Below are 26,819 nucleotides of genomic sequence, written 5' to 3'. Positions count from 1 at the left end.
CAAATAAGGGATCTAACTCTTTTTAAAAAAAAAAAAAAAAGGCAGTTTACTCAGACAAAGTCCAGATTTGAATCGGGGCCTGACTGATTCTGAAGTTCACATTTTTCCCACGTTCCCACCATGTTTCCCGGTCCTTGCTCTTAGCAGACGACCTTATCCTCTAAATAGCAAAGACTTTGAACGAGCCCCTCTCATCTCACAGTGCGCAAGTCACAGGCAAAGAGCCTCTTCTCCAAACTTCATTCTCCCCACTCAGCTCCCGAGCTCAGGCACTCTGGCTTCCCAGGCGCCCCCAGTCTGTTGGGAGTTTAATTCATCTCTCTATTGAATTCTCCTCTGGCCACAAAAGGTGCCCTCTGTCCTATGCCCCTTCAAGTGACCTCTCTCTCTTTCCCTTCCCTTCACCACCAAATATATGATCCAAGAAGCTCACTCAGACACATCATCAAATCTCACATGAATGCCAAGCATTACACAACCCTCTCTGTGAGTGTTGTGCAAAAAAATGTTAAACCATAAGGCTTCCACCCAAAATGTAGATGAACTTCCCCCAAGTTACCTCGTACAAGCATGTGCACTGTTCCGGGTAAAGGAGAGAAGTGGAGCTTGCGATGTTTGGTTGGTCACAAGGTGAAAAAAGTAGCCATAGCCAGCAGCACACACCCTATTTCCCTATGGAAATTAAGGATAGTTAAATCATAGTCAGTCCATTACAATAAGGCTGCTGGAAAGAAACACTCTTCTATGTGTTCATTCTGCTTTTTCACTTACTTCCTGCCAAGGTATATTGATATACCTTGGTTCAAAAATACGCTCATTCCAATAAAGAAGATGTGGTGTGTGTATATATAGATATATATAGATATATATACACACATACACATACAATGGAATATTACTCAGCCATTGAAAAGAATGGAATAATGCCATTTGCAGCAGCATGGATGGATGGACCTAGAGATTATCATACTAAGTGAAGTAAGTCAGACAGAGAAAGACAAACACCATATGATATCACTTATATGTGGAATCTAAAATACAACACAAATGAACATATCTACGAAACAGAAACAGACTCACGGACATAGAGAACACACTTGTGGTTGCCAAGGGGTGGGGGAGCGGGAAGGATTAGGAGTCTGGGATTAGCTGATGCAAACTATTATACATAAAATGGATAAGCAACAAGGTCCTACTGTATAGCACAGAAAACTATATTCAATATCCTGTGATAAACCATAATGGAAAAGAATATGAAAAATATACATATGTGTAACTGAGTCACTGTGATGTACAGCAGAAATTAAACACAACATTGTAAATCTAAAAATATATATATATATGCTCATTCCTCTTCCTCCAGGCAGTTCAGTTTGACTGTACTTTGTCCACGTCAATAGCTGGCATCTCATGTTAAAACATCCTTGTAAATTTCCACAGTGAGAAGCTTACTTGTGTCACCTCATACAAGCTCTCCTCTTTAGTGTGTAAAAAATACTCGGGAGCAAAGTCGTCCCTAAAACCAAGTCTCCACAGAGTGTTCTCTCTGATCCTTTGAACAGAAGAAAAAAACTGAGATTATCTGCAATGGTTATTTAATATCAATGCAGATGGTAAGGGATATGCACGTTGGGATGAGACACAGAAAAGGGTTAGAACTGAAAGAGGAAGTTCTGACCCACTCAAGGACAGAGCTCTTCCTCCCAGCCTTTTAGAGAGCTCGAGGAGTTTATTATACTACACTGTGAGTAAGGATTAAGACCAAAGACTGCAATCACACCCTTTGAATCATAGCTGTTCTCTATTTATCCTTAGGTTAGCAAACTCATTTCATCCCATAGCTTCAGCCATTCTAGACTAATATTTTATTGGCTTTAATTCTTAAATGAAAGGACTTTAGGTTTTATTAAAGGCAGCGCTCTGAACCTGGGTGACCCACTGGCAGTCATTATATAGCAGTACTCCCTACAGAAGGGGATTTTAAAAAGTCTGTTCCTCTCTGGGAGTGCCACATGTTCCACACGCATGTGCGCACACACAAACACACACACATATGCACAAGCACACAGAAGCAAACAAAGTCGATATGGAAGAAAAACTGAAATAGGATGTTTTAAAACAAACAATACTCAACTCCTGGCTTATGTGAGAGAAGGAACCAGTACCCCAGCACCTGGAGGCCGTCAGCCTCTGGGGAAGCATGAATGAGGGCCAGAGTTGACACTGAGACGGGAGGCCTGGCCAGCAGGCAGCAGCTGGCACCTGGCCAGGGGAGCCAGCACTTGCTGACACAACCACAGGTACCGTTTCCTGAACATCAGCTGGTAGTTCACTGTGGGCACTGAAGGCTCTCTCACCCTGGGTATCTGTAATCCACCAGCCATGCCTCCTCTTTCACTCCATTACAGAACGCCTTCTTTCTTTGTGCACTAGTGGCCCATTCTTTACTGCACTTCATTCTTTTGGATTCTAAGCATTTCTCCAATTTTCTGAGGCCACTTAAAATTCCAATCACATGTCTTACCACATACTAAAAGTGACTTTTGGACATCATTGAATATGAAGCTGAATCACTATTCAAGATGCTAACATGACTTCAGGACACCTGGGCCATCTCTAGGACCCCAGTTATCTTGGGGTGGCAGAGTCTGGAGCTGTGGTTGTCAGCCAGGGATGATATTGTTCCCCAGAGAGCATCTGGAAATCTCTGGAGACAGTTTTCATTGTCACACTCAGAGGGAGAGGGGTTTTACTAGTATTAAGTGGATAGAGACCAGGGATGCTGTTATATAGAGGACAGCCTCTCACAAATGTGAGAGGCCCCAAATGTTAATACAAGCATGGTTAAAAAAAAAAAAGTCTAAAGTCTTCACTTGTTCTTGAAATAACTTTCCAGTATCCCATCTCCAAATTTTGATGGAAAGACCAACCTAAATATAAAAACATGGTTAATTACAATAAGAATACTTTGACAGTTTTTACTGGGAGAGTATTTATATCTTTTTAAACAACCAAATCTGCCACTAGACACTCCCCCACAGAACACTTACTGGCATTGAATCAGTTATCTCAATTCTTCCCTCGTGCTAGAAAACAAGACATGCACTTATGATCTTCAGTTTTGAAATAATCACTGTCACTGGGCTGGCAAATACAAGCATCCAATAGAAGCACCAAATACAGGTGCCCTCATAGAAACACAAGCAAGTAATATGGCTGTTGATTCTGTTATGATTACACAACTGGAACCTTCCTCGGGGAAGCACATATGAAGCTCCACCTTCCACATAGCCGGCGTTGAGTGGCTGTGTCTCTACCACCCCCATGAGCCACAAGAAAGGCCATGAGTATATAAGAATTGAGGGTTAGGGAATGGGGGCTTCTGAAACACCCACCTTTTCTGCAAGTATACAAACAATAAGAAAGGTGCACTGGGACTTCCCTGGCGGTCCAGTGGTTAGGTCTCTGCACTTCCACTGCAGGGGGTTTGGGTTCAATCCCTGGTCAGGGCACTAAGATCCCACATGCCTCGCAGCACAGCCAAAAAAAAAAAAAATGTGCACTAGAGGCTAGAAATGATCATCTCGCTTGGACGTACACCTCTATTGCATTACCAACGAGATGCTAATTCATTACCATGACTCCACGAGGAAGGGAAAGATTCAAACATATGCAGAATATATTTCAAGGACTTCATCCTTATTCATCACCTTGGCCATACAGGTGCTCAGAGAACATGTATTTTGAATGAATGAACAGATTTTTTGAATCATCTTCCCTGGTGTCAATAGTATTTTTGGAGCATCTGGGTGGTCATATATAAATGTTTTCCAAGTGCATTTATAGTTGGGCAGGATATTGCAACTTCGGTCTTCTGTTAGCCAATAAGGCTCACTTTTCTTTTAAAAGAAGCACTTGAACAGTCAGATGACATTACTTTCCAGTCCTTTTTACTCTGCATTCCAGTTGGGTATGCTACAAACGACTTGTGAGCAGAAACCACATATGTATGCAGGCAGCTGGCGGCTTGTGGGGAAGGGTTTAAGGCAAGCAGGGAATTTTGTGTGGAAATCAATTCTTTGCGGAAGTCAATGTATTATGGACATTCAAGCAAGAGAAATTCCAGAGAGAAATTAACTGCCCAAGTAAGCCAGTTCCTTGTGGTGTGCATCTGTAGTCACTATAAAAAAAGTGAGTTAACCCTTCAGGCAGCTCTTAAATATACATTAGCTATTGAGTGGAGAGAGCTAGAGAGCTGAAATCGGCCTTTAAACACAGAATTCCTTACAAAATTGATTCACAAACCAGAACAAATTCCCCTCAAATTAAATGGATGTTTTCAAAGGGCTGGTCTTCAGGGGGTTTCTGTTGGCTGTTCTAAACAGGGGTCTGGTCGTGGGAAATGTCCAATGCCCACAGACACATGGGATATTCTGGAGCTCTGGGAGTGAACAGTCTCTCGCTGACGGAGAGCAAAGACCTTCCAGCCTGAGGTCAACATAGGTTATGTCTCCTGGAAAGACGAAGCCTCTGGACAGATAAGTAACACCCATAAAGGAGTCAGAGACTCAGATGCTGGAGTGCGGTGGGGAGACCGCCTGTAAATGAAGTGCTCCGGACACTGCAAGGTGATGCATGCAAAGTCTGGCAAAGCCTATCTAAGGAGTATACAAAGGAATATTCCAAGTTCCTTGGACATTCAGATGGGAATATCATGTTGAGTCCTCACTAGCAAGAAGGCACAAAGCTCAGGTTTTGCTTCTCAGAAAAACTGCCCTGGACCTGGCTCAGCAGCAGCCTGGGCAGGGAGGCAGGCAGACAACTTGTGGCTATGAAAACTAAAAAGGAATATCACACTTGAAATCCCCTTATACCAAGCAGGGTTGAGGGTGAGTGAACTGTAAAGACGGCTTCCTGGGAACCCAGGTGGGTTCCATGCACTGGGCAGAGCATTTGGTCCTAGGCTCTGGATCCCAGCATTCCAGGAACAATATACAACCACAAATAACTGCAGAGACTTAATTAAGGATCAGCTCCGTTTCTTCCTGCCTACCTGCCAGGCCAGAGATTTTAAGGTCAACTTCTGTATGTAGGAGAGAGGGTTTAGGCTTTCTGGATTGGTTGCCCAGCCACTAGGACTAGGTCACCTTCAAGTCTAAATAAGGGCTTTCATTTACATAACAGTCTTGTCCCAATGTCGATTTCCTGGTTTTGCCATTGCTCTATGGCGATGGTTATGGTTATGTTACCATTGGGGGGGAAGCTGGGGGAAGGACACAGAGGAACTCTCTGTTCTATTTTTGCAAGTTCTGAGTCTAAAATTATTTCAAAATTAAAAGTTTATAAAAGAAATAGCCTAATGAATCACAGTAATACAGTGGCTTTAAAAAAAATGTTTTGCCAAACTGCAAGGAAACTGAAAAGCAAGGTGGGTAAAGGGGTCACAAAAACTGAGCACATGCAAGGCTTGGCTCCATCCTCTTAAGGGGCAGTCAGCTCTGAACCACTCACAGAGCAGAACATAAACGCCATGCCCCGTGAGACAGTTCCTCACAATATAAGGGATATCTCTCTCTTGAGCATCAGAACAACACTGGAAGAGGACAGGTTTCTCACGCACACACACACACACACACACACCACTACCACCGCCACCCTTATATTGTTGTTGGAGCCTCCTTACTATCACTTTGGAATAAAAATATATTTCTAAAATATATTTTTCAAAGTACTCTGTGTATCATCCACATAGGACACACCTAATAAACACTAGCTTACTGTTTGCCCACTGACTGAAATGACCTTCGTTGGCACTAAAAGAAGTTCCTAATTTTTAGGTTCTGACACATACTCCCAGTCACACCTATGTCCTTGGTTGTGGCACACTCCAGACAATAGACTATGAAAGAGACAGCACAGTGGAACCCCAGCGGCGCAGCTGCAAAATTGGAGAGGACTGTGCAAAATTTAACACTGAGAGATGAATTCCACAGAATCTAAATGCTGACACAGATGAAACATCTTACTTGTCAGTCATCAAAATGATTGCGGGATCTTGGAATCTAGTCTTTATTTTCCTTTTTCTTCCCCCTATTCTTTGATTACGGAATTATACCTACAGCCATTCATTCATTATATTTCATTAATTTTTACTGAGCAACTACTACATTTCAGATGCTGTGCTAAGGTCTAAAAGTTAATAAGCTAATGAAAAGAGAACTACAGAATTTTAAGATCATTGAAGATGAAAATGTCAGGAATTTACCTAATGAATTTACATTACCAGCTTAAACTAAAATCTCATTCTCCAAACACATGCATTGTATTATTTTTCAATTTTGTAAAGTGGATATAAGAGGGAGAAAGTAAATGGATGGAAAGGGAAGGCATCTAACAGAGAACAAACAATTTGTTTTGGGCTCAAATTTTTCATTGCTTTCTAGGCACTGCTCTGCAGGTCAGTGTGCAAAGACTCAAGTGACCTATAAGTTTGTAGGCGGCTCTCTGGTTCTCTGCACATATATAGCCAGCTCATTTCTTTTGTTTTGTTTTGCTTGTTTGTTTTGTGTTAGTTTCAGGTATACAGCAAAGTGATTCAGTTATATATACATACATATATATATATATATATATATATATATATATATATATATATACACATATATATATATTCTTTTTCATATTCTTTTCCATTATAGGTTATTGCAAGATACTGAATATAGTTCTCTGTGCTATACAGTAGGTCCTTGTTGTTTATCCACTTTATATATAGTAGCTGGTATCTGTTAATCCCAAACTCCTAATTTACCCCGCTCCCCCCTTTCCCCCTTGGTAACCATAAGCTTGTTTTCTGTTTGTGAGTCTGTTTCTGTTTTGTAAGTAAGCTCTTCTGTATCATTTTTTTTAGATTCCACATATAAGTTATATCATATGGTATTTGTCTCTTTCTTTGACTTACTTCACCTTAGTATGATAATCTTTAGGTCCATCCATGTTGCTGCAAATGGTATTGTTTCATTCTTTTTATGGCTGAGTAATATTCCATTTTACATATATATATACCACATCTTGTTTATCCATTCATCTGTTTATGGACATTTAGGTCACTTCCATGTCTCGGAAGCACTGCAAATAGTGCTGCTATGAACACTGGGGTGTATGTATCTTTTCGAACTAGATATAGGCCCAGGAGTGGGATTGCTGGGTCATATGGTAACTCTATTTTTAGTTTTTTAAGGAGCCTCCGTACTGTTCTCTGTGGTAACTGCTCATCAGCTCATTTCTTACTAGTCAAGTAGTGGCCAGAACACCCACCCAGGAGGCAACGAGCTACCCAGTGAAGCAAAGCCAGGCAGCACCTCTGACACTCAAGGTGGGATTTAGATACATTCCAGCCTCCTGAAGGAAAATGACCTGGGCAACCCTGAGGGTCTACTACTTCAGAGTAGTCAAGATTATGTTACCCAAGAAACTAGGCAAAAACGTAACTCTTTAGTCCCCAAAGCTTGCTGGCATAGTTATGCAGCAAACCATGTGGTCACCAACAAGATAAACGTCACTCTCATTGTTCTGCGTCTACAGGTTGGTTTCCTTCAATCCAGGCACTGCTGCCTCCTGCCCTCACTGGCACATTAGCTGCCCCCATTAGGCACCGAAAATAGGGTGTAAGCACTGTGCTTGGAATAAAGGTAATTAAGAGTCTGGTGGAGGGTTGAGGAGATAACCATGACTTTTATTAGAGGTTATTCAGCTGAAGGTAATTAAAAACAGATGATCAGAGAGGGAGAAGTTCCTTCTCTCCGGTCCTCAGAAACTTGGCATAACTGTCATGACACAGTAGGTACTCGGAGCCGAGTCCTGAAGAGTGAGACCCTTAACACTTTCATAGATGGTCCATGGGACAAAATTATTGGAAAAGGGGAAACTAAATGGCCTTCCCACTACTCTGATGCAATTCCTCATTCACGGATCTATGGTTAAACTACCAGAAAAATTAATTTCTTAAAGTGTTTAGAGTGAAATTTACCAAGAAGAAGTAATATTAAGTTGTATTAAATAATGAGATAAAAAACCAAGGCCATCAGAGTGTATAGCTGACCCTTGAACAATGCAGGGGTTGGGAGTGCCAACCCTCTAGGCAGTCAAAAATCTGCATATAATTTATAGTCCACCTTCCATATATATGATCCCTCGGTGCCCATAGTTCCACGTCCAAGGATTCAGCTAACTGTGGATAGTGTGGTAGTGTAATATTTACTATTGAAAGAAATCCGAGTGTAGTGGACCCATGCAGTTCAAACCCGTGTTGTTCAAGGGTCAAATGTAATTCATTCAACCTGGAATGTGATGTGATCTCACACACCTCGTGACTCTGCTGACCCTCAGTTTTGAACACTCTTAAAGGGCAACAATATGACCACATTAGTATAGTAACATAGTGAAGATTTAGTAAGTAATTATTATCGGAATTGAGACCAAATTCAGCAACCACAGCAGATGGCTCAGGAAGATATTTTAGTTTGCATTAATCTAAATGACCAGAAAATAATCAATATCTGCTTTGTTTTGCTTTGTATAAATATTGCTTCAAAGGGTGTTCACGGGAATCCTGAGGGAAGTGATAGCATTTATCCTAAAGCACTGTTTAACCCAAAATCAGAAAGTAGTTTCCTGTTACCATTGTGCAGCTAGTAGATGCTGCATACCCCACCATTGATGCTACCACTCTGGATAACTTCCGGAGTGAATTTTATGCCTCTCATTTCTGACCGTCCTGGGAGCTGAAGATCTTACCTCTATAACATTGGTGGGATCGCGGATGTAGATACCAGAGGGTGTCACCATTTCAGTGCTGGAAAGTCCCTCGGCGCCAGAAACACTGATGATCACATTGTTTCTTATTATATTCCCCTGTTCTGACCAGTCTAATTTAAGAAAAGGGGATTCACCAACATAATTAAAATGTACTCAACTCAACGTTCTTATTTCTACTAATACACGTTATAGTTCTCATCATGCATATACGTATATGTATATATATAAACATCTAGTGTGTTCAGCAAATTTAAGATATCTAACATACTGCCAGCAGGCTTGTCTATAAAATGTATGACGACTTAAATGGATGGTAACAGTTTTAAAACCAGTTTACATATTTACCATTTTCTCTTCCAGGAATAACCTCCCAAGGGATATACCTTATCTCAGGGGATGCACCTGAGAACAAAAGATCATGTTAGCTCAGCACGTTTCATGCCACCCAGGAAAATGAGAGATGCTGAAATACTATTTCTTTTTTTTGGTGTGGCTTGTTTTGATTTTGTGTTGTGTTTTTATCTATGAACCAGACAAACAGATTCAGATTATGTGAACTTTTTAGTTCTAGAGTATCATGAATCAGAAGCTCATTTTAAATTAAAAAAATAACAACAAAGAGATAGATCTACCGTTTTACTTCTTAAGAAGAGTCTGACTGTCTTCTTAGTTAAATGTCACACACCCCTGTGTCAGGTCCAGCCCCATCCTTAGCTGTTTGAATTGGCCACCAGCCATCTGCATGCCCTTCTCTTCCCCTGAAAGAGCGGGAATGTCCTGGGGGAACAGGCTAGACAAGACCTGAGACCCTCACAGTCAAACCAGAGGTTTGAAATAGAAGAGAATAAAAGAGCACGGGCCATGCTACACAGAGATCAGCCACTTACATGGTATCCACACAGAGCAACCCCACAGACCCCCTTTCTTCTAGGTCTTTAGGTGTCTGGGCTTCCCATGTCACTTCATGAGTCTGAGTTTGCAAACTCATCTTGCATGGATTGAGTACATTATCTAAAATGCACTGACAGATATTCTAATTCCATCACCTGTAATGCAGTAGATGTCAAGAGCCTCCAATTCACGATATCCAAGCACTCAAGGCCAAATTCCTCCTGCAGGTTTTCTTCCTTGCCTAGTTAATGTCTATTCCATATACTTGTTTCCTCCTAAAATAATATTGTTAGGGTACCTCCCTGAATTTCTGCCCCAGGTTTCAAAAAACTTTTCCCTTACAGCAACAAAAGTAAGAATAAGCAAAGTCAATCCTCCACATGTTAGTCTGACTGCCCTGTAGCTGTCCTTTTCCAATCAAAAGATTTTCCTTCACCTGATGACTTCTATTGTCCTTAGCTCTTTGCCTTTTCGAGCTTGAGTTAGTTTACATGATCCATAATTTCCCACTAAACAGTTTCCCTCTCAGGGTTAGAACCTTTCTAGCGTTTATCTTAACAGATCATTCCTAAATGAAACATACACATTTTCTCACTGATGATATCACAGAATTTATTTAAATAGAAAACACTATCTAACAAGTACAGTTAGAGTCTTACTTTCTGTGAAAACCTCTGATTTGCTTTTTTATTCCGATATAACCAAAGACCCGTTGTTCATTAATACATTCACTTCTTTCAACAAATATATCTCCAAGTGCACTAGTTAAGGTGCTAAGTGCGAAGGGGAAAATGTTCACATGAAATCTGGCGGTAAAACACATGATCAGAAACATGATATATAATTTTTAAATCAATAAGTAATGATTGTTGGTAAAAGAGCTCAGACAGACGGACTTGCCTTGGGAGTGTGGGGGAGACACACTTACAGGAGGAGAGTGAGTGGTATGAGCAGAAGGAAAGAGCCGTGCAAAGGCCCTGATGCAGGAGAAAGCGTGGTCTTTAGAAAGAATTAAAATAAAATAGGTCCGTGCAGTTAGAGTACACAGGGAGAGGACAATAGCAGGATAAGTGTACCAAGGTTAATAAAGGCAAAATCATTAAGGGAGTCTTTTAAGCCAGAGTAAGGATTTTGGATTGTATTCTAAGAGAAATAAGAAGTTCTTAAAGGGCTTTAAGGAGAGGAGTGACATGATGCAATCTGAGATTGTTAAGGATAATTCTAGGCATCGCAAGGGGAATGAACTTTAGGAAACAAAAGTGGATACAAGTGACCATTTAGAAGATTCTTGAAACATGGGCTTCTTCAGCAAGCCACAAGAGCAGCAAAGAACAGAATTCAACATTTTTAACTCCTTGTTCAACATCCAGGTTTGACACTCCATGAGACTGCACAAACACCTATTTATGTGACTTTGAATTATTGTTAAAATTACTGACAATAAATTTTAAAATCTCCCATTGTATATTTATTAACCTGAACTGAAATGCCATCTTTAAAAATCAGTTTCCTCAGAAACAGACTCAGAGACAGAGAACAGACTTGTGGTTGCCAAGGAAGGGGTGGAGGAAGGAAGGATTGGGAGTTTGGGATTAGCAGATGCAAACTATTATATAGGATGTATAAACAACAAGGGCCTACTGTATAGCACAGGGAACTATATTCAATATCCTGTGGCAAACCATAATGGAAAAGAATATGAAAAAGAATATATATATATATGTATAACTGAGTCACATTGCTGTTCAGAAGAAATTAACACAACGTTGTAAACCAACTATACCTCAATAAAATTTAAAAAATAAAAATAAATAAAAAATAAAAATCAGTTTCCTATTGGTAAAGCTTAGTTAGCCAATCAGTAATGACTAAATTTAAAATTAGAATTTTTAACTACGGCCTATTTCTAATGATCAGAGGCTAAAGTTTTTACAAATTGGAAATTTAAATTTGGGGATGATTCCTTTTATAAAATGATGTGTCCTCCACCAGAATGCCAAAATTAAACAAGCTTGTTTCACTTACCCACCAGCAGCGTGTGGCCTAAAATATCGTAGAACACGTTACTGTCCACCTTCAGGCCCAAGGTCCTGGCCATGCTGAGGCCTCTGCTGAAAGATCGCCACACGGTACAGCCCTGCATGTAGGAACCTGAACAGCAAAGAGGAAGGTAAAAATTAGATGGGAATCTCGAAGGTTCCTCACATTTTGTTAATCATCTCCAAAGCAAGCTAGAATATAACTAAGCACATTCTCCCACACAATATATAAAACTCAAGAAATAAGGAGTTGGCAGCATAAATCAAATCAAGAAAATGGGCAGCACAGACCAAGGTACCTCAAAGATACCAAAGATAAGCAGGGTGGAATCCAAGGACCACGTGTTAGTAAAGAAAACCACCTGAGAAAGAGACAGTATGGCCAAACCACAGAGGAATGCGTGGCCGTCAAGATTTCCAACTGGCCGTCATCTTTGGTATCTACTCTGATCACAATATGGTGGACAGCAGCTCAAAAGATGTTAAGGACGATGTGAAGAGCACTGCTTATGGACCAACCCTGATCTCTGAAAACTGCCTCTGGCATGAGGAGAGGTAGTCATTATTTCCTGAGCTACAAAGTAATTTTTTTAATTGAAGTATAGTTGATTTACAATGTTTCAGGTATATAGCAAAGTTATTGAATATAACCACCGTTGAATATGGTGGTTTGTGAAACTGAAGGGGAAATACCCTCTACCATACTAAGAGACATTGACATTTTAGGAAATCCATTACACTGGTTCCATGGCATATTTTATGATCCCCAAATCAATGTATGTGGACTGACTCAATCAATAAATAAATATTTACTGAGTATCAACTATATATTTCAGGAATTGTGCCTTGTGCCAGAGACATAAAGATGAATAAAACTAAGTAAATTCTGAACTTGTGTATCTTGAGTCTGATGGAGGAAACTCACATTAAAATAATAAAAATGTATTATTTGGATAGTAAAATTACAAATTCTCAAAAAGGAGTTTTGTATTATTTCCAGGTAGTGAGAGAGATTATATCAATACCAAATGTTTGAAGTATTGGAAAAATGACTTTGGATTATGTAATAATTTGACTTTTAAATTGGGACTCTCAAGAAAATTCTCAACTATGATGTCCCCTAGACACAGAGCCTGTAGATTACCCTCGACCTCAGCTCCCCCAGTACCAGATGCCCTCACATCAGTCACCAATGAGTTAACCCATCCATACCCACTCACGTAGGAAACACTGCCTGCTCAGACTTTCCCCGACTCCAGACCTCCACCATAACGTCACTCCATCAGAATATGCCTGCCCATCTGAACAACCAGGAAGTACTAATGTGTTTACAGAGCTATCTATTGTGGGTGGAGGTCAGGGCTCAGTAAAAGCAGCTTGCATGCAAAGATTCCAACACTCCTCAACTCCAGTAACTGGGGACAGTTGGCCATACAGGTCATGGGAGTCTGTAGGGCATGAACCAATAAAGGATTCTTTGGCAAGCATGCCAGAAGTTTCTAACCTCTGCGTTAATGGGTTTCCCCCTCCCAGGAAACACATTTGCATTTTAACAGAGACCTACAGGAGATAATGTATTAATTCAGTGGATTTCAAACTTCTGTTAAGCACCGACCCCTTTTTCAAATAAAACTTAATGTATATAAATAAATAAAAGTGCAGGTACTCTGAAGCAGAGGTTGAGGAGGCAGATTAAGTGAGTTTTTGATGGGGGTGTTGATTATGTTCATTGATAACTCATATGTGACTACTCCCCTCACTTCTACCGGAACTGGCCCACATCAAATATTCCTCAGCATCATAAGCACCATGAGACCGAAGAAACATAGAGAAGGACACAAAGATACTGATGGTCCTAATGTACTAGGGAAAGAGCCATGTGAGGAACCATCCTCCTATAGGGGTGTAAAAAGAAATAAATAAGGTGGAAGAGATCTGGAAAATTAGGATAAATAGACATTATTGGCATGCAGATGATTTGAAATAAGAAAAAAAAAATGCTGCAGCTGGCTAGCCAGGATCTTGCTTTCAATGACCTCAAGGATTACTTTGTCATTACCTGTTGAAATCCTAGCACCTCTCAAGGCCCACCTGAACCTCCAATATGCCCTGATGTGCTTTGCCAGGCATCAACCCCCAGAGCACCACCCTATCAAGGAAGGCAAAGCTGGCATATGTGGGTGTTGAGGTGCTGAGGTCTGGGGAGCATAACTGTGAGACGGAGCTGCTGTCCTCATCACTCAGCATCTGTACCCAAGTCTCCCATCTCTGTATATCAGATTCTGGCATTGGCATTTTGCCCTGGATGCTCCCACGTCCCTCCAACTTTGATCTCAGAGCCTTTATCAGTACATCTGGTCACATTCTTCTTTTCTGATTCTGATCTTTTTTACCTACTTGTTCCCACCTGCCTTGGATGTCTCCTACTTCCTTCCTATCTCTTCAGGTCTGGTCAAGATCTGCACACTCTGCCCACTCTATATCCCCCAGAAGAGTGCCTGGTTCTCAGCCATTCTCTCCCATTTTCCCAGCAGGAGATTCCTCTGCGTTAGGACATCTTCACGAAGTGCTTTCTGCTAGCCTTGATTGATGATTTACACTATTCAATGTCAATCTGCCTGCAGTCACAAAGCCAGTAAATCGTAGTGGCAGGATTCAAAACACAGATTTGTGTGGTTCCCTCCACATCTGTTGTACCTATAGTGACATTTCTCAAAGGGTACTCCTTGGATTACTTGTTCCAGAATCAGAAGGTTTGTTAAAAATTCAGATCTCTAGGCCCATTTTATATCAGAATTTGTCTCAGCAGGGTCTCTAAGTGAGAATTTTAATAAGCTCCCCAAGTGACTTTTTAGGCATGTTAAAGTTTGAGAACCACAGATCTAGGGTATAGTTATCCATCTCTGATCCCCCCATGTCCCCACATACCACCTACCAGGACCCCTTGCATGGAGAGCCTAGAATATGGAAGAGGAAAGAAAAATGAGATGTTATGCCTGGGCCTCCTTACCTCTCAGAGATCCCACCAGAGTCAGCGAGCTCGCATGCTTACAGAAGGCTTGCCCCAAGTCCCGGAACTGCACTCCCTTCAACTGGACCCAGCTGGGCTCCTTCGGAAAAGACTGAATGATGACTCTGGCCCCCAGATCCCTGGATCCCAGCATCTTCTCACTCTTGAAATACAAACAGTTCTGCAAATCACCTGAAACACAGAACGAAGTCAAGGGGAGCAGAAGTATGTACAGTAGGCTTCGGGACAAATCTCCCAGTACGAAAGGCACTGTTGGCACAAAGGGCAAACCATGATTGTTTATTTCCTTTAATAATCTTACTTCCCCTTTACTTTGATTCTCCTCTTTGGATTATTAATTAAAACATCCAATAACTAGGACATGATGTTGCCTTCACTCTATTATTTCCAGAAGCCCCCAAATCAATCACCTTAATTACTGTCACAAAGAGGATGACTAGAACCCAAAAACCCAACCTAAATAGATGCTTATTTCAATCCAAAAGATGCCCCGGAGGGAGTGTGCAATCAAATGACCCTCTCGTGGTGGATAATTGTAGGGAAGAGATGTGAGCGCTGAATGTAACCACGGCTCTTTTTAGTCTTGAGATGTCCAGTGGGGCTTTCCCGATACTTTGCCGCTTTATGGTTTGGAGGCACAGCAATCATGCCACTGAAGAAATGGCAGAGGGCTCCAGAGGAGTGACTGAGCAGCCCCCCACACCAAGGCCTCCTGCCCAGCACAGCCGCTAGTGAGAACAGCAGACAGCATGAACATAGTACCACACGCAACTACCAAAGCGTTGTGACCTCAGGGTCCAGACGCTTTGTGTTGACACATGGCATTTGGTGGTGTGGACTGACCTCAGGATGGAGAAGAAATCATCTCCTGAATTAACTCATTATTATCCAGGTTAATAAACCAAAGAAGAAATGTCACTAATACAAAATGATGGACCATTCAACAGCCATTTGCCAGCACCCAAAGGATGAATGTATGAGGTGAATAAAGAGTTGTTTTATATTTGTACACTTTGTCACAATTTTGATTATATATGACATTGCTCCATAATATTTTCCAGTGTCCAGGCCTCTTGTTATTGTATTTGGCTACCTTGTTCCCATACTTGAGCCCCACACAAAGAAGAGGTGAGTGACATATTATTTTTTTAATAAGGGTCTATGAATTTTGTTTTATTTTTAGAATTGTTTAGTAATGTTTAAGAGTTGTGGTGTAACTAGGGTTTTTTTTCCATTAGGAGACAACAGATTTATACTGGTGTAAACCTAGAAGCATGGTCTCTCTTGCAGCATGATCAAATGCCACGATTTGTACAATATGATCTGAGAATACCTGTATGAGAATTACCAAGAGAGTTTGAATAGACTGCAGGTCCCAATTCAGCAGAATTGTTAAAGTTGGCAGCCACTGGATTCTAACCCACTGGATGCAAACATTTTTTTCAGAATGACACATTTATGAGCTAGATGACTAGAGGGGTGGGGAGTGGGATCAAGGTCCCTCTTACCCAACCACATCCCAACATTACACCCACAGGCATCTATACATAGGCATGACTCAAACCTTTAACTCCAGCCTTGACATTTCTTCCAGGCTCCAGACACTACCAGACATCTCTACTCACATGCTGGCCTGGCATCTCAGCCCTGACATGTACAAAATTAAACTCATGATCTCCACCCTCCCACCCCCAAAACCTGTTCCTCTTCCCATCTCAATAAATAGCCTCCTCATCCATCCAGAGCTCATGCCTGGGAGTCATCCTTGACACCCACACGATCCTGGACCAAAGTTGACAAATGATGTCTTCACAACATGTGAAAGCCTCATAATCCACAGCCTGGGAAACCAAAACATAACCTACTAAACTAACCATCCCTGAAATAGATGTTTAATAGGTACATCAGTGTGATTCAGTGCCTGTTATTCTTCTAGAAGATAAATTGACTTTTTCAACCACTTACTTAAAGTATGTGGTAATTTCACTCAGAAAACAAACTCTAAAAGTGGGGGTGGTGGAGGGAGGGAAGAGTCTTACAGGTCTAACCCATAAGAATGTGCTGCCTGTATCCCTGACTCTGGCATTAATCAGTTTTCCTGAGAATTTTAGAAGAGGCCTGGAATCAGTGTCAAGACTTCATTATAACCTCTAACCTGGAAATTTAATTCAACTCTCCAGATTTCATTATTTAACATGAATATTTTTCCCCAGAAAAATAATTACTTTCTCAAGCAGATACTTTTGTCTATCTCTTTCACAAGGGGGTTGAAGGCAGGAGGGGAAATGATGACTTATCAAGAGCACTGTGAAAACTACAGAATATTAGGAACATGCACTTGAAAGAAGTCAACCATACCACTTATCATTGGACAGTAAGAACATTCTTTTTCACCCACTGGACTTCCCAACAAAATGTTTCTCTACCTTCTGAAGCACTGGCCCTCTGGCATGAAGCAAGGAGCTGCACCCTCTCATCAGTGAGATTTCCCTGTATGGTAACACTCCTGCTGAGGAGAACCACCATGACCTTTAAAACATGGAGCTCTCCAGCCACCCAGTTCTCTGTGGAGTTGTGAGAATATCTGAAACAAAGAAAAAGAAAATGACACATCTGAAGATATCACCCAAAATCTTTGTTGTTGCATTATTTTTTTTTAACATCATTATTGGAGTATAACTGCTTTACAATGGTGTGTTAGTTCCTGCTGTATAACAAAGGGAATCAGCTATATGTATACATATATCCCCATGTCCCCTCCCTCTTGCGTCTGCCTCCCACCCTCCCTATCCCACCCCTCTAGGTGGTCACAAAGCACCGAGCTGATCTCCTTGTGCTATGGAGCTGCTTTCCACTAGCTATCTATTTTACATTTGGTAGTGTATATATGTCAATGCTACTCCCTCACTTCGTCCCAGCTTCCCCTTCCCCTTCCCTGTGTCCTCAAGTCCATTCTCTACGTCTGCATCTTTGTTCCTGTCCTGCCCCTAGGTTCATCAGAACCTTTTTTTTTTTTTTTTTCATATATACGTATTAGCATACAGTATTTGTTTTTCTCTTTCTGACTTACTTCGTTCTGCATGACAGACTCTAGGTCCATCCACCTCACTACAAATAACTCAATTTCATTTCTTTTTATGGCTGAGTAACATTCCATTGTATATATGTGCCACATCTTCTTTATCCATTCATCTGTTGATGGACACTTAGGTTGCTTCCACGTCCTGGCTATTGTAAATAGAGCTGCAATGAACATTGTAGTACAGGACTCTTTTTGAATTATGGTTTTCTCTGGGTATACGCCCAGTAGTCGGATTGCTGGGTCATATGGTAGTTCTATTTTTAGTTTTTTAAGGAACCTCCATACTGTTCTCCATAGTGGCTGTATCAATTTACATTCCCACCAACAGTGCAAGAGGGTTCCCTTTGCTCCACACCCTCTCCAGCATTTATTGTTCGTAGATTTTTTGATGATGGCCATTCTGACCGGTATCACTCCAAATCTTATTAGGAATAGTAAGCCACTAAATTAGCCTAATTCTCCATCTGGGGCTCTGTTTCTTTAGAAACTCAGATAAAGAAGAGTGAACTATCATCACAAGTATGTGAAAATTAGGAACTATGCTGACTATTGCACTGACCATCTACTGCAAGACGAAAGTTCTAGAGTCTTACCAGAGAAACTTATTTAAGAAGTCTTAATCTTCCAAATGTTTCATGCTTCGTAATCTTCTTGTCAAAATGTCTACTATTATTTAATGTAAAACTACGTTATTGAAAGACAAACAAATGTCAGCCACCAACACAGTGAAGACCTCATCTTCTTCCATCTAAAAGGAGCCAAGGTGACATGCAGTACCTCAAGGGCGACCTCAGATGGAGGTCTGTATTCTGCGCAGTCTCCACAATGACAATCTCTTCCAAGGGCTTGGTGCCTTCTGCACCCATCCCACTGATGACAATGACTTCATCCCCCGCGTGCCAGTCCACAGCATCTTCCAGAGCCAACACTGTGTCACGGGCATAGGCAGCTGCTCGAAGATGGGTGACCACTACTTCTGGGAGTGAACCTAAAGCAAATCCGAGGGAAACTTGCCTTTAGACATTTTTAAAACTTAATATGAACGTGATGCTATTCAGCCAAAAAGATCCTGTGAAAGAAGAATCTGGGAAAGCAAGCTTCAGGCTCAATAGGCACCAATGCCTTCACTTTTTTGGATATTGGGTTTTTTTTGTCTGTCACCCAGGGACAATAAAAGTAATCCAGGATAGAGAATGATATGGGGTGAAAAACACAGGAATTGGAGTCAGACTAACTTTACAGTTGAATCACAGTCTTGCCATAGTCTAACTATGTTTCTTTGGGTGATATACTTAAAGGTGGGTCTCAGTTTCCTCAGTTACAAAGCAGAAGCAGCAAAGCCTTCCCTCCTGGGGGTTTAGGACGATTCAATGAGAAAATATCTGTGAAACAACTAGCGTGGCCCTTGCCACATAACAGACCTTCAATATATTTTAGTCTTCTCTCTTCCCTCCTTGCATCACACTGTTTTGAGGATGAAATTGGTCACCTCTTTCTTCTTCCAAGTAGACTCTCCAAGATAGAAGTTCACCATGTATTTCTAAACTGAAGACTTCAACTCACTGTACAAATAGTAACAGTAGAGTTAAAAGTCAAAATTACCCTCAGAATGGTTGTCCTAAGTCTTAGGGTATCAAGTGACCCCCTTATACTCTAAGACAAGGTGTATCCAGGAGAGGATGGCTCAGCAAAGCTGAACAAGGGGGGGACTTGTGACTCTAGACACCTTGGTTTGTTTTAGGCTTCAGGGCAGCCGTCTGATCCTCCCCAAACCAGTATGCTGCTCCTTAACCAGCCTCGTAGTTTACTCTGGCCTTTTCCAGCAAGGGTCAAGGCAAAGATTTTTTCCCAGCCATTACCTGAAGCAATACCTCAGAAAACACAAGGCTTGCTCCCAGCTCCTCCTTTCCTCAGCCCATTTCCTTCCTCCTTCGCAACAGATCATAATTTACCTCTAGCCCACAGCAACTTCCTGTCTTCCCTTGTTGCACTAAAGTAATAATACTTGAATCTCTAACTACAGAGGTGGGCAACAATAAATCATTTTCAGATTATTTTAAACTTCCCTCTTTATTTATTTGTCTATGTTGGGTGGCGGGGGCATTGTGCCAGTAATGTTGTTCTAGGCTTAGGAAGGTCTCTGGGTTAATGATGTCATTTCCGAAGTTTACTTGGGCAATAATTTTATCTTAAAAAAAATTCCCAGGGTTCAAAATTTCTAATTATAGAGCAGGTGAAAATTAAGACATAAATCATCCCAAAAAGAAAATAATTTTAATTTTATTCCTGGTTTGTATGTTTTAACCTTTGGGAACAATAAATGAAATAAAGTCTATTTTGATGTATATGCATATGTATGTGAATTTCTATGATCTGTTCTTGAATGTCTGCACAGAAAAATCTCTAATATGCATAGAAAATGTTTGTCAATGACAGAATTCTATTAAACACTGTGATCAATGGTTCATAATACTCAACAAACACCTGCTGTGCACCTATCAACAAGCAGCTACATGTGGCAGAACCAAGAACAGGCACAACAAAGATATTTTTTAGCTAATCATTCTTATAAATAATAGTCAAGTCAGAATGAATGGAAAAAAATCACAGAGAATCTTTGAAGTGAATTTTTAACTATTAACATAAACTTAAGACCTTTCAAATGTTGACAGAGCCTCTGGAAAGCAGTAAAATTAGCTCATAATTTATTCGCTCTCATTGCAAAAACAACACACCTCTACATGTCTGACTAAAACATCAACCTGAGTGTTTCATGAGTGCCAGCCTCATATTTGCAGCTACATAGCAGATATGGATATTTGGATGAGTTACCATCATCTCAAACTGGAGAATGTCAAAATAAATTTAATAATCACCTGAGCTAGACCCTCTGCAAACAGCTTTTATTCTTCTGACCATTACACATTGTTCTTTTTTAATTACATCCCTTCTTTGTTCATTAACCTGCCGTATCTGCCTACAGTACTCAGTAACAAAGGCACAAATTCCCTTCTTGACTTTCAAGAGTCTCCTTAATCAAACTCCACTGTATGGTCTCTGACTCCTGAATAAACTCTCCATTCCAGGAAGCCTCTTTACTGTACTTCTTCTCATTTAACAGGATCATTCCTACCTCTACCCCTTTGCCTGTTCTATCCCTTCCACCGGGTGCCCAGTTTTCTTCCCCTCATCTGCTCTCCTAAAAACAGCTCAAGCCTCACCTCTTCTGTTGGATGTCAGGGAGCACTTCAGCCCATGCTGATGTTCACTGCCTCCTATAGACGCCACAGTGATAAGGGGGTTCTTACTGAGTAAAAGGTCAGTGTACGTCTGGGACGAGGCAAGCCACATGTCTGGCTGGATTGTGGGCCATTTGACTGAGTTGCTTTGCATGGGAGAATTTTCCACAAAGGAACAGATAGGAAAGGATGAGAGAGATGGTACGGGGTCTGTCTCAGACATGGGCTCGCTCTCATGGACCCATGACTGAACCTGAGGAAAGAACCTGAAGGAACTCTCCAGATGGATTCTGTACCTGATGCTCCTCTGCCTGGGATTCCTTCATGAACTCACTCTGCCTCATTCTTCAGAATGATGTTCAACTTGGTCCTTCAGAGAAACCTCTGAGACCTCCAAACTAGGTCAAACCCTGATTTATAATCTGTCATATCACTGTGTCCCTCTCCTTTCTAGCACTTAACACATGTGGTTTGGCCTCTATTACTGTCATTCTCCATCTCCCCTATTAAACATGGCAGCAGAAGTTACACCTATATTTGCCCACCATCATAGTACCAATGCATATCACAGTGTCCTTTATATAATAAGTGTTCAATAAATATGTACTGAAGGAGGAAAATCATGATGGAAACATGGAGAAGCAAGCACCCCAAAGTTTTGGCACCCAGATGGTCAGGTGGGAACCCAAGTGTCAAGAGTGGTTGCCTTTGGTTCCATCATGGAGCACAACCCTCCCACACCTGAGGGTTGGACCACCTGGGCAGCAACGAAAGTCTGCACCCTTGGCACCCTGTGTTCAGTATTATCATGGCAGGTACCCGAAGCAAGGGCAGCAGGGCAGCCCCCAGCTGCCTTCCTGAAGGGAGCACAATGACCAAGAAAATCAAAATAAGAGGAAAATAGACTAACTGATGAAATTGCCATGAGAACACCTATAACAAGCAGGCAGGGATGTTGGTAAGGGCTGGAGGATCTGTGAGAGTTGGGGGAGGTGAGCAGGAATACTTTGGTTATCACTATTGAAATATCCACAGGCTGAGAGTATTCAGGGAGGCCTGGGGAGACTTGAGTGATGCAACCTATAGTCAGCACCATATATTTCATACTAAGTTATTCTGTAATTATTACAGTACATATGTCTCTTGCCCCACCTTGAATGCAGGGCCACTGCCTCATGTCTCCTTTACAAATGTCACAATTTCTAACACAGCAGTCAACTGGGTTCATGATTAGCATTCAACTCATAGGGATTTAAATTATTCTGACTATTGCCATATGGACAATCACTTACAAACCTTCATCAGATATATACCTAAACGAGCATATGATATCCAGCATGTAAAAAGCTGAAAAACAACACAAACATTATTGAGAATTTAGAATAAATCCAACCTATGCTAAGTAGTGTTACTCTGAAGTAAGAACTGTTGGTTTTCTGGGTTTTGCTTTGTTTTGTTTTCCTTTTAACAGACTGTGTAGATTAGGAAGCTAAAATAACGCTTCCAGGACAAAATCACACAGTAGGAGATGTCAGCGCCAAGTTCTGAAACTGGCTCTTCTGAATCCAGAACCAAAGAACTGGACACCTAATGGAATTCTAGCCTCTGGAAGTAACTGTATATTAACTGTACCCAATTAGCTTTGATACTCAAAACATTATATCCTTTACTTTATAAATACTATTTAAAAGCCATACAAGGTAGATCAACCGACTTCTCTGATGAAAACAGCATCGTACACATTTCAAATGTGAGTCATTTCACTTCACAGAACTCTTCAGAAACCCAGCTCGGGTGTCTCCCTTCCTTTCTGTACCACAAATAAAAAAAAAATAAAATAAAATAAAAAAGAAAAACCATATAAAAATACAGTTTAAAAAGCTCAGTAATTTATGCATATGCTTACAAGAAACAAGATTATGCTCTTGACTCATAATTTAATACAATGTTTAACCTCTTTGGGCTTTCAACTTTGACCTGTTAACCAACAAACTACTCATTTACTCCCACTAACGACTTCTACTCATAATTGTATTTCCTACAAATTGTTATTCAAGCATTTCAGTGCCATTCATCCATAATTACACAGGCCCAGAGAATCATCTTGCCAAATGGTCATGGAGAGAAAGAAAATCATCTTTGTGGGTTAACACACTTTAAAATCACTAATTATCCTCTGTTTGTTTTGTAGGACTTCAATCGTTCAATTTATTCCAAGTGAATAACTGCCAAGATCTTTCCAAATCAGTAAAGGGCAGGGGGAGGGGGAAAGGGGGGGGAAGAGGGAGAGAGTGAGAGGAAGGAAGGCAGAGAGGGGAGGGAGGGAAAGAGGGAGGAAAGAATCATTTCATCAAAATCATGTTCACATCAGAACAGAAATATAAAGAAATTCACAAAAGAACTAGAAGTATTTTTCTCAAATATATGTAAATTATTTCCCCTTATTTCTGCATGCAGCTTCACCATTATCCATAGCAAAACAATGAATGCTATCTTTTCTTTTGTGTAGATGAACATCCGTCAAGCACTGGCAAGACAGACATAAAGGGAACGGAGTCACTGCCCTCTGGGGTCCATGAATAGTACAGGAAATAGACAAAAATATCACAAACGCACTCTGTTAAGTGTTAAGACAGAGGGACACCCAGGGTCCGCCAGTGAAGAGACATGGAACACCTCACACAGAAGCAGGGGTTGTTTCTGGGAATGCTTCCCAGAAGACGTGACAACTGAGCTGGGTCTTGAAGGATAAGCCACGGTGGAGCAGAGGACAAAATGGGCAGAGCCCTCCAGGCAAAGGCAACACTGTGTACAATGGTGTTGGCCAACATGACACATTCAAATAACTGCCATAGAGGTGGCACGGCCAGAATGCAGGTGTATGGCAGGGATGGGGACCTGAGGAGGGGCAGTGGGAATGCACCTGGAAAGGTGAGCAGGACCTGCCCTGGAAGGACCTCGCAGGCCCTCCCAAAGAGCTTAGAGTTTACTCCAAAAGTGGTTTGGAAACCACCAAAGAAATATTTCACATGACAACTAAGGAATCATACTGTTGTGAGACCAGCAATATTTTAAGTTCATAAGCTCACATATCAAAGTGAGGGGAGAGAATCCTTAGAGAGAAACTGTATATACTGCACACTGGGGAGAACGAGAAAAGTCTGAGTCATGTCCTGAGCTGGGTAGGAGCCAGCCAGCGGGGAAGGAGGGAGCTTGATGTGCTCCAGGGACTGAATGGAGATGGGGGTTTCTGGAGCAGATGAATACGAAGCCATGGTGTGGCTGGGACAAATAATGCCGGACCCTCTTGGCCTGCTTTAAAGGAACTGAACCTTATTCAAAATAGTTACTTGATCAAATTTATGGCTTTAGCGTCACACTGGACGTGGCATCAAGAGTAGATTGCAAGAAAGTGCATAAAAGTAAGAGGTGTATGTAGAAGCCTTCTGCAGTTTGTAGAAGGCTAATGTAGTAGATCAGACAAGAAGTTTTGGAGGTCTGAATAAGAGTAAGGCAGTGGATCTGGAGAGGAGTATAAAAATTTGAGGTACCTTTTGGGGAATCAAGAGGACTGGGTGATTGGCTCTAAAGGTAAGGGGAAAGAGGTTAATAATGCCTCACAGATCCAGAGCTGATGCAAGTCGGTAGACAACAGGGACATCTTGGGAAAAAGATAACAAATCCATTCAATAAATATTTATTGAGCACCTACTGTGTGCTATGTGCCATGTGCTGTTCTAGGTACTGGGAATACAGTAGTGAGAAAAACAGTCAAAAATCCCTGCCCTCGTGTAGTTTATATTCTAGTAGTATTCAGTTTTAGACATATTCGGTTTTAGATGACCATTTTAGACAGGTTACATGTTAGATACTAAAGAGAATATCCAAGTAAAAAGTTGAGCCTGGAGCTCAGAAGAGAGGTCTGAGTCTCAATATATAAAGAAATATGTGCATAAAGGTTAACGCTGGGAATAAGTGGGGTTTCTTGAGAGAAAGTACATATTATAAATGAAGAATATTCAAGACCAAGCCCACGGGAACATCGTCATTCAAAGATTGGGCAGATGAAGAGGAATGTAAGAGAATCAGAAGAAGGAAGAAAACCAAAAAATTGAAGGTATGCATTTACCCATAATTAAAGAAAATAACGCAGTGGAAGGAAAGTTTTAGTTCCCTATACACTTGCTTGAGGACTCATTCCTCCCCCATCTCCTTGCTCTTTTTTGTAATTTTTAAGCTCTGGGCATCTGCCCAGCATTTCTTGTACTTGAGCCTTGTTTCCCACTGTTCATTTCATCCATCTGCCAATAGAAGGTAGAGTAGCAGGATATGAGCTTTGAGAGGAAAGGGGTGGAGAGAAAACCCTGGCTTTCTACTGTTTCTCAGTTCCCCTCGCCCTGCCAGCAGCTGGCCCAGATTCTCTGATCATATACTACCCCTAACAACAGCAGAAGGTTATAAGTAACCAGAGGAATTAGGAAAGGGCTGACTACTGCTGATTACTCCACCTCGCATCTAAGCTGGCTCTCTCTGCTCCCAGAACCCACACTGTGCCAGGCCATCGTGTCACCTCTGGGCCACAGAAGCCACTCTCAGGGCAGAGGGAATTAGCACCCTCTGTCACTAGTACTCAACAAGAAAAGACTAATATAGTAGAGTCCAAATGGGATGAGAGCCCAGAGAGATGTGTCTCTGACATCCCATGTTGAAAATGGACCTGCTTCCCCACACAATTATTCGTATACACAGAGGTCAGCTGCTATATTCCCCTTAGCATTAGACAGAAAAGTAAAACACACTTTTGAGGGCTCACATAGGCCCTTAACCATAGGATTATCAGCATTTCTTTTTTTTAATTGAAGTATAGTTGATTTACAATATTGTTTTAGTTTCAGGTGTGCAGCACAGTGATTCAGTTATACATATATATCTATTCTTTTTCAGATTCTTTACCCTTATAGGTTATTACAAAATATTGAGTATAGTTCCCTATGCTATACAGTAGGTCCTTGTTGTTTATCTATTTTATATATAGTAGTGTGTATATGTTAATCCCAACCATCTTTAAACAAATGTATTCCAAGTTGCAAACAACCAACTTAGACGGGAATTCTTTGCACTCAAACCATTTGTGAATCGGAGGTGATCCAATTTACTATACTTTAGAAGAGAAGACTGTGACATTAGCATTAATACAAGACTATATGGCAAACCAAAGAGATGGAATGGAGGCATTTTGCCTGCACCATTTCCCTCTGCCCTTGAGAATCACTTGCTGTGATTTCTCCCTTGGATGAAGACAAACCCTGGCGGGGGAATCCTGTATGAGATTGGCTCTGTGTGTGCACTGCGAACCTCCTGCATCCTTACTGGTCAATCTCCAGCGGTACTGATGGAGCCGTTCTCTAAATGTGCAGATCAGCTGGCTCCATACACAGCTGCTCAGCAAACATTTCTGCCCTGCAATGAAACACCTGGGTACCGCATCTGTCCCCAGTGCTAAGAAGTCTGCCATTCTTTTGGCACAAAGGTTTAGACCAAGGCTAACCAAGGTTATTTGGATGGTGCAATGAGCCCTACTACAATTGAAGGCCTTTTCTAGAGGTATGAAAGAAAGGCTAACTTTTTATTTTAACCAATCTGAGCTTTACTGTTGCTACTATGATTTAAAAGTGACTGAGAAGAATCAAAGGATAAAGTTCAAAATACCAAGGAAATCGTAT

At 41.2% G+C, this 26,819-nt stretch overlaps 1 protein-coding gene across 18 annotated transcripts in view; it reads right to left on the bottom strand.

Annotated features, from left to right (window-relative positions):
• PKHD1 (PKHD1 ciliary IPT domain containing fibrocystin/polyductin) overlaps positions 1–26,819 on the bottom strand; it is a 471,129-nt gene that overhangs the window by 276,590 nt on the left and 167,720 nt on the right. For all 18 annotated transcript variants that reach the window (XM_059938510.1, XM_059938512.1, XM_059938518.1 and 15 more), the window contains 7 exons: positions 18,635–18,845; positions 17,202–17,359; positions 14,755–14,946; positions 11,731–11,856; positions 9,160–9,216; positions 8,794–8,924; positions 560–672 (listed from right to left, as the gene is read on the bottom strand). In XM_059938510.1, the coding sequence (XP_059794493.1) occupies positions 560–672; positions 8,794–8,924; positions 9,160–9,216; positions 11,731–11,856; positions 14,755–14,946; positions 17,202–17,359; positions 18,635–18,845 (988 nt within the window). The remainder of the gene's footprint in view (positions 1–559; positions 673–8,793; positions 8,925–9,159; positions 9,217–11,730; positions 11,857–14,754; positions 14,947–17,201; positions 17,360–18,634; positions 18,846–26,819) is intronic.

This window comes from Balaenoptera ricei, chromosome 11 (assembly GCF_028023285.1).
Source record: "Balaenoptera ricei isolate mBalRic1 chromosome 11, mBalRic1.hap2, whole genome shotgun sequence".
Taxonomy (NCBI): Eukaryota; Metazoa; Chordata; class Mammalia; order Artiodactyla; family Balaenopteridae; genus Balaenoptera; species Balaenoptera ricei.
This window is presented reverse-complemented; position numbering and strand designations above follow the sequence as displayed.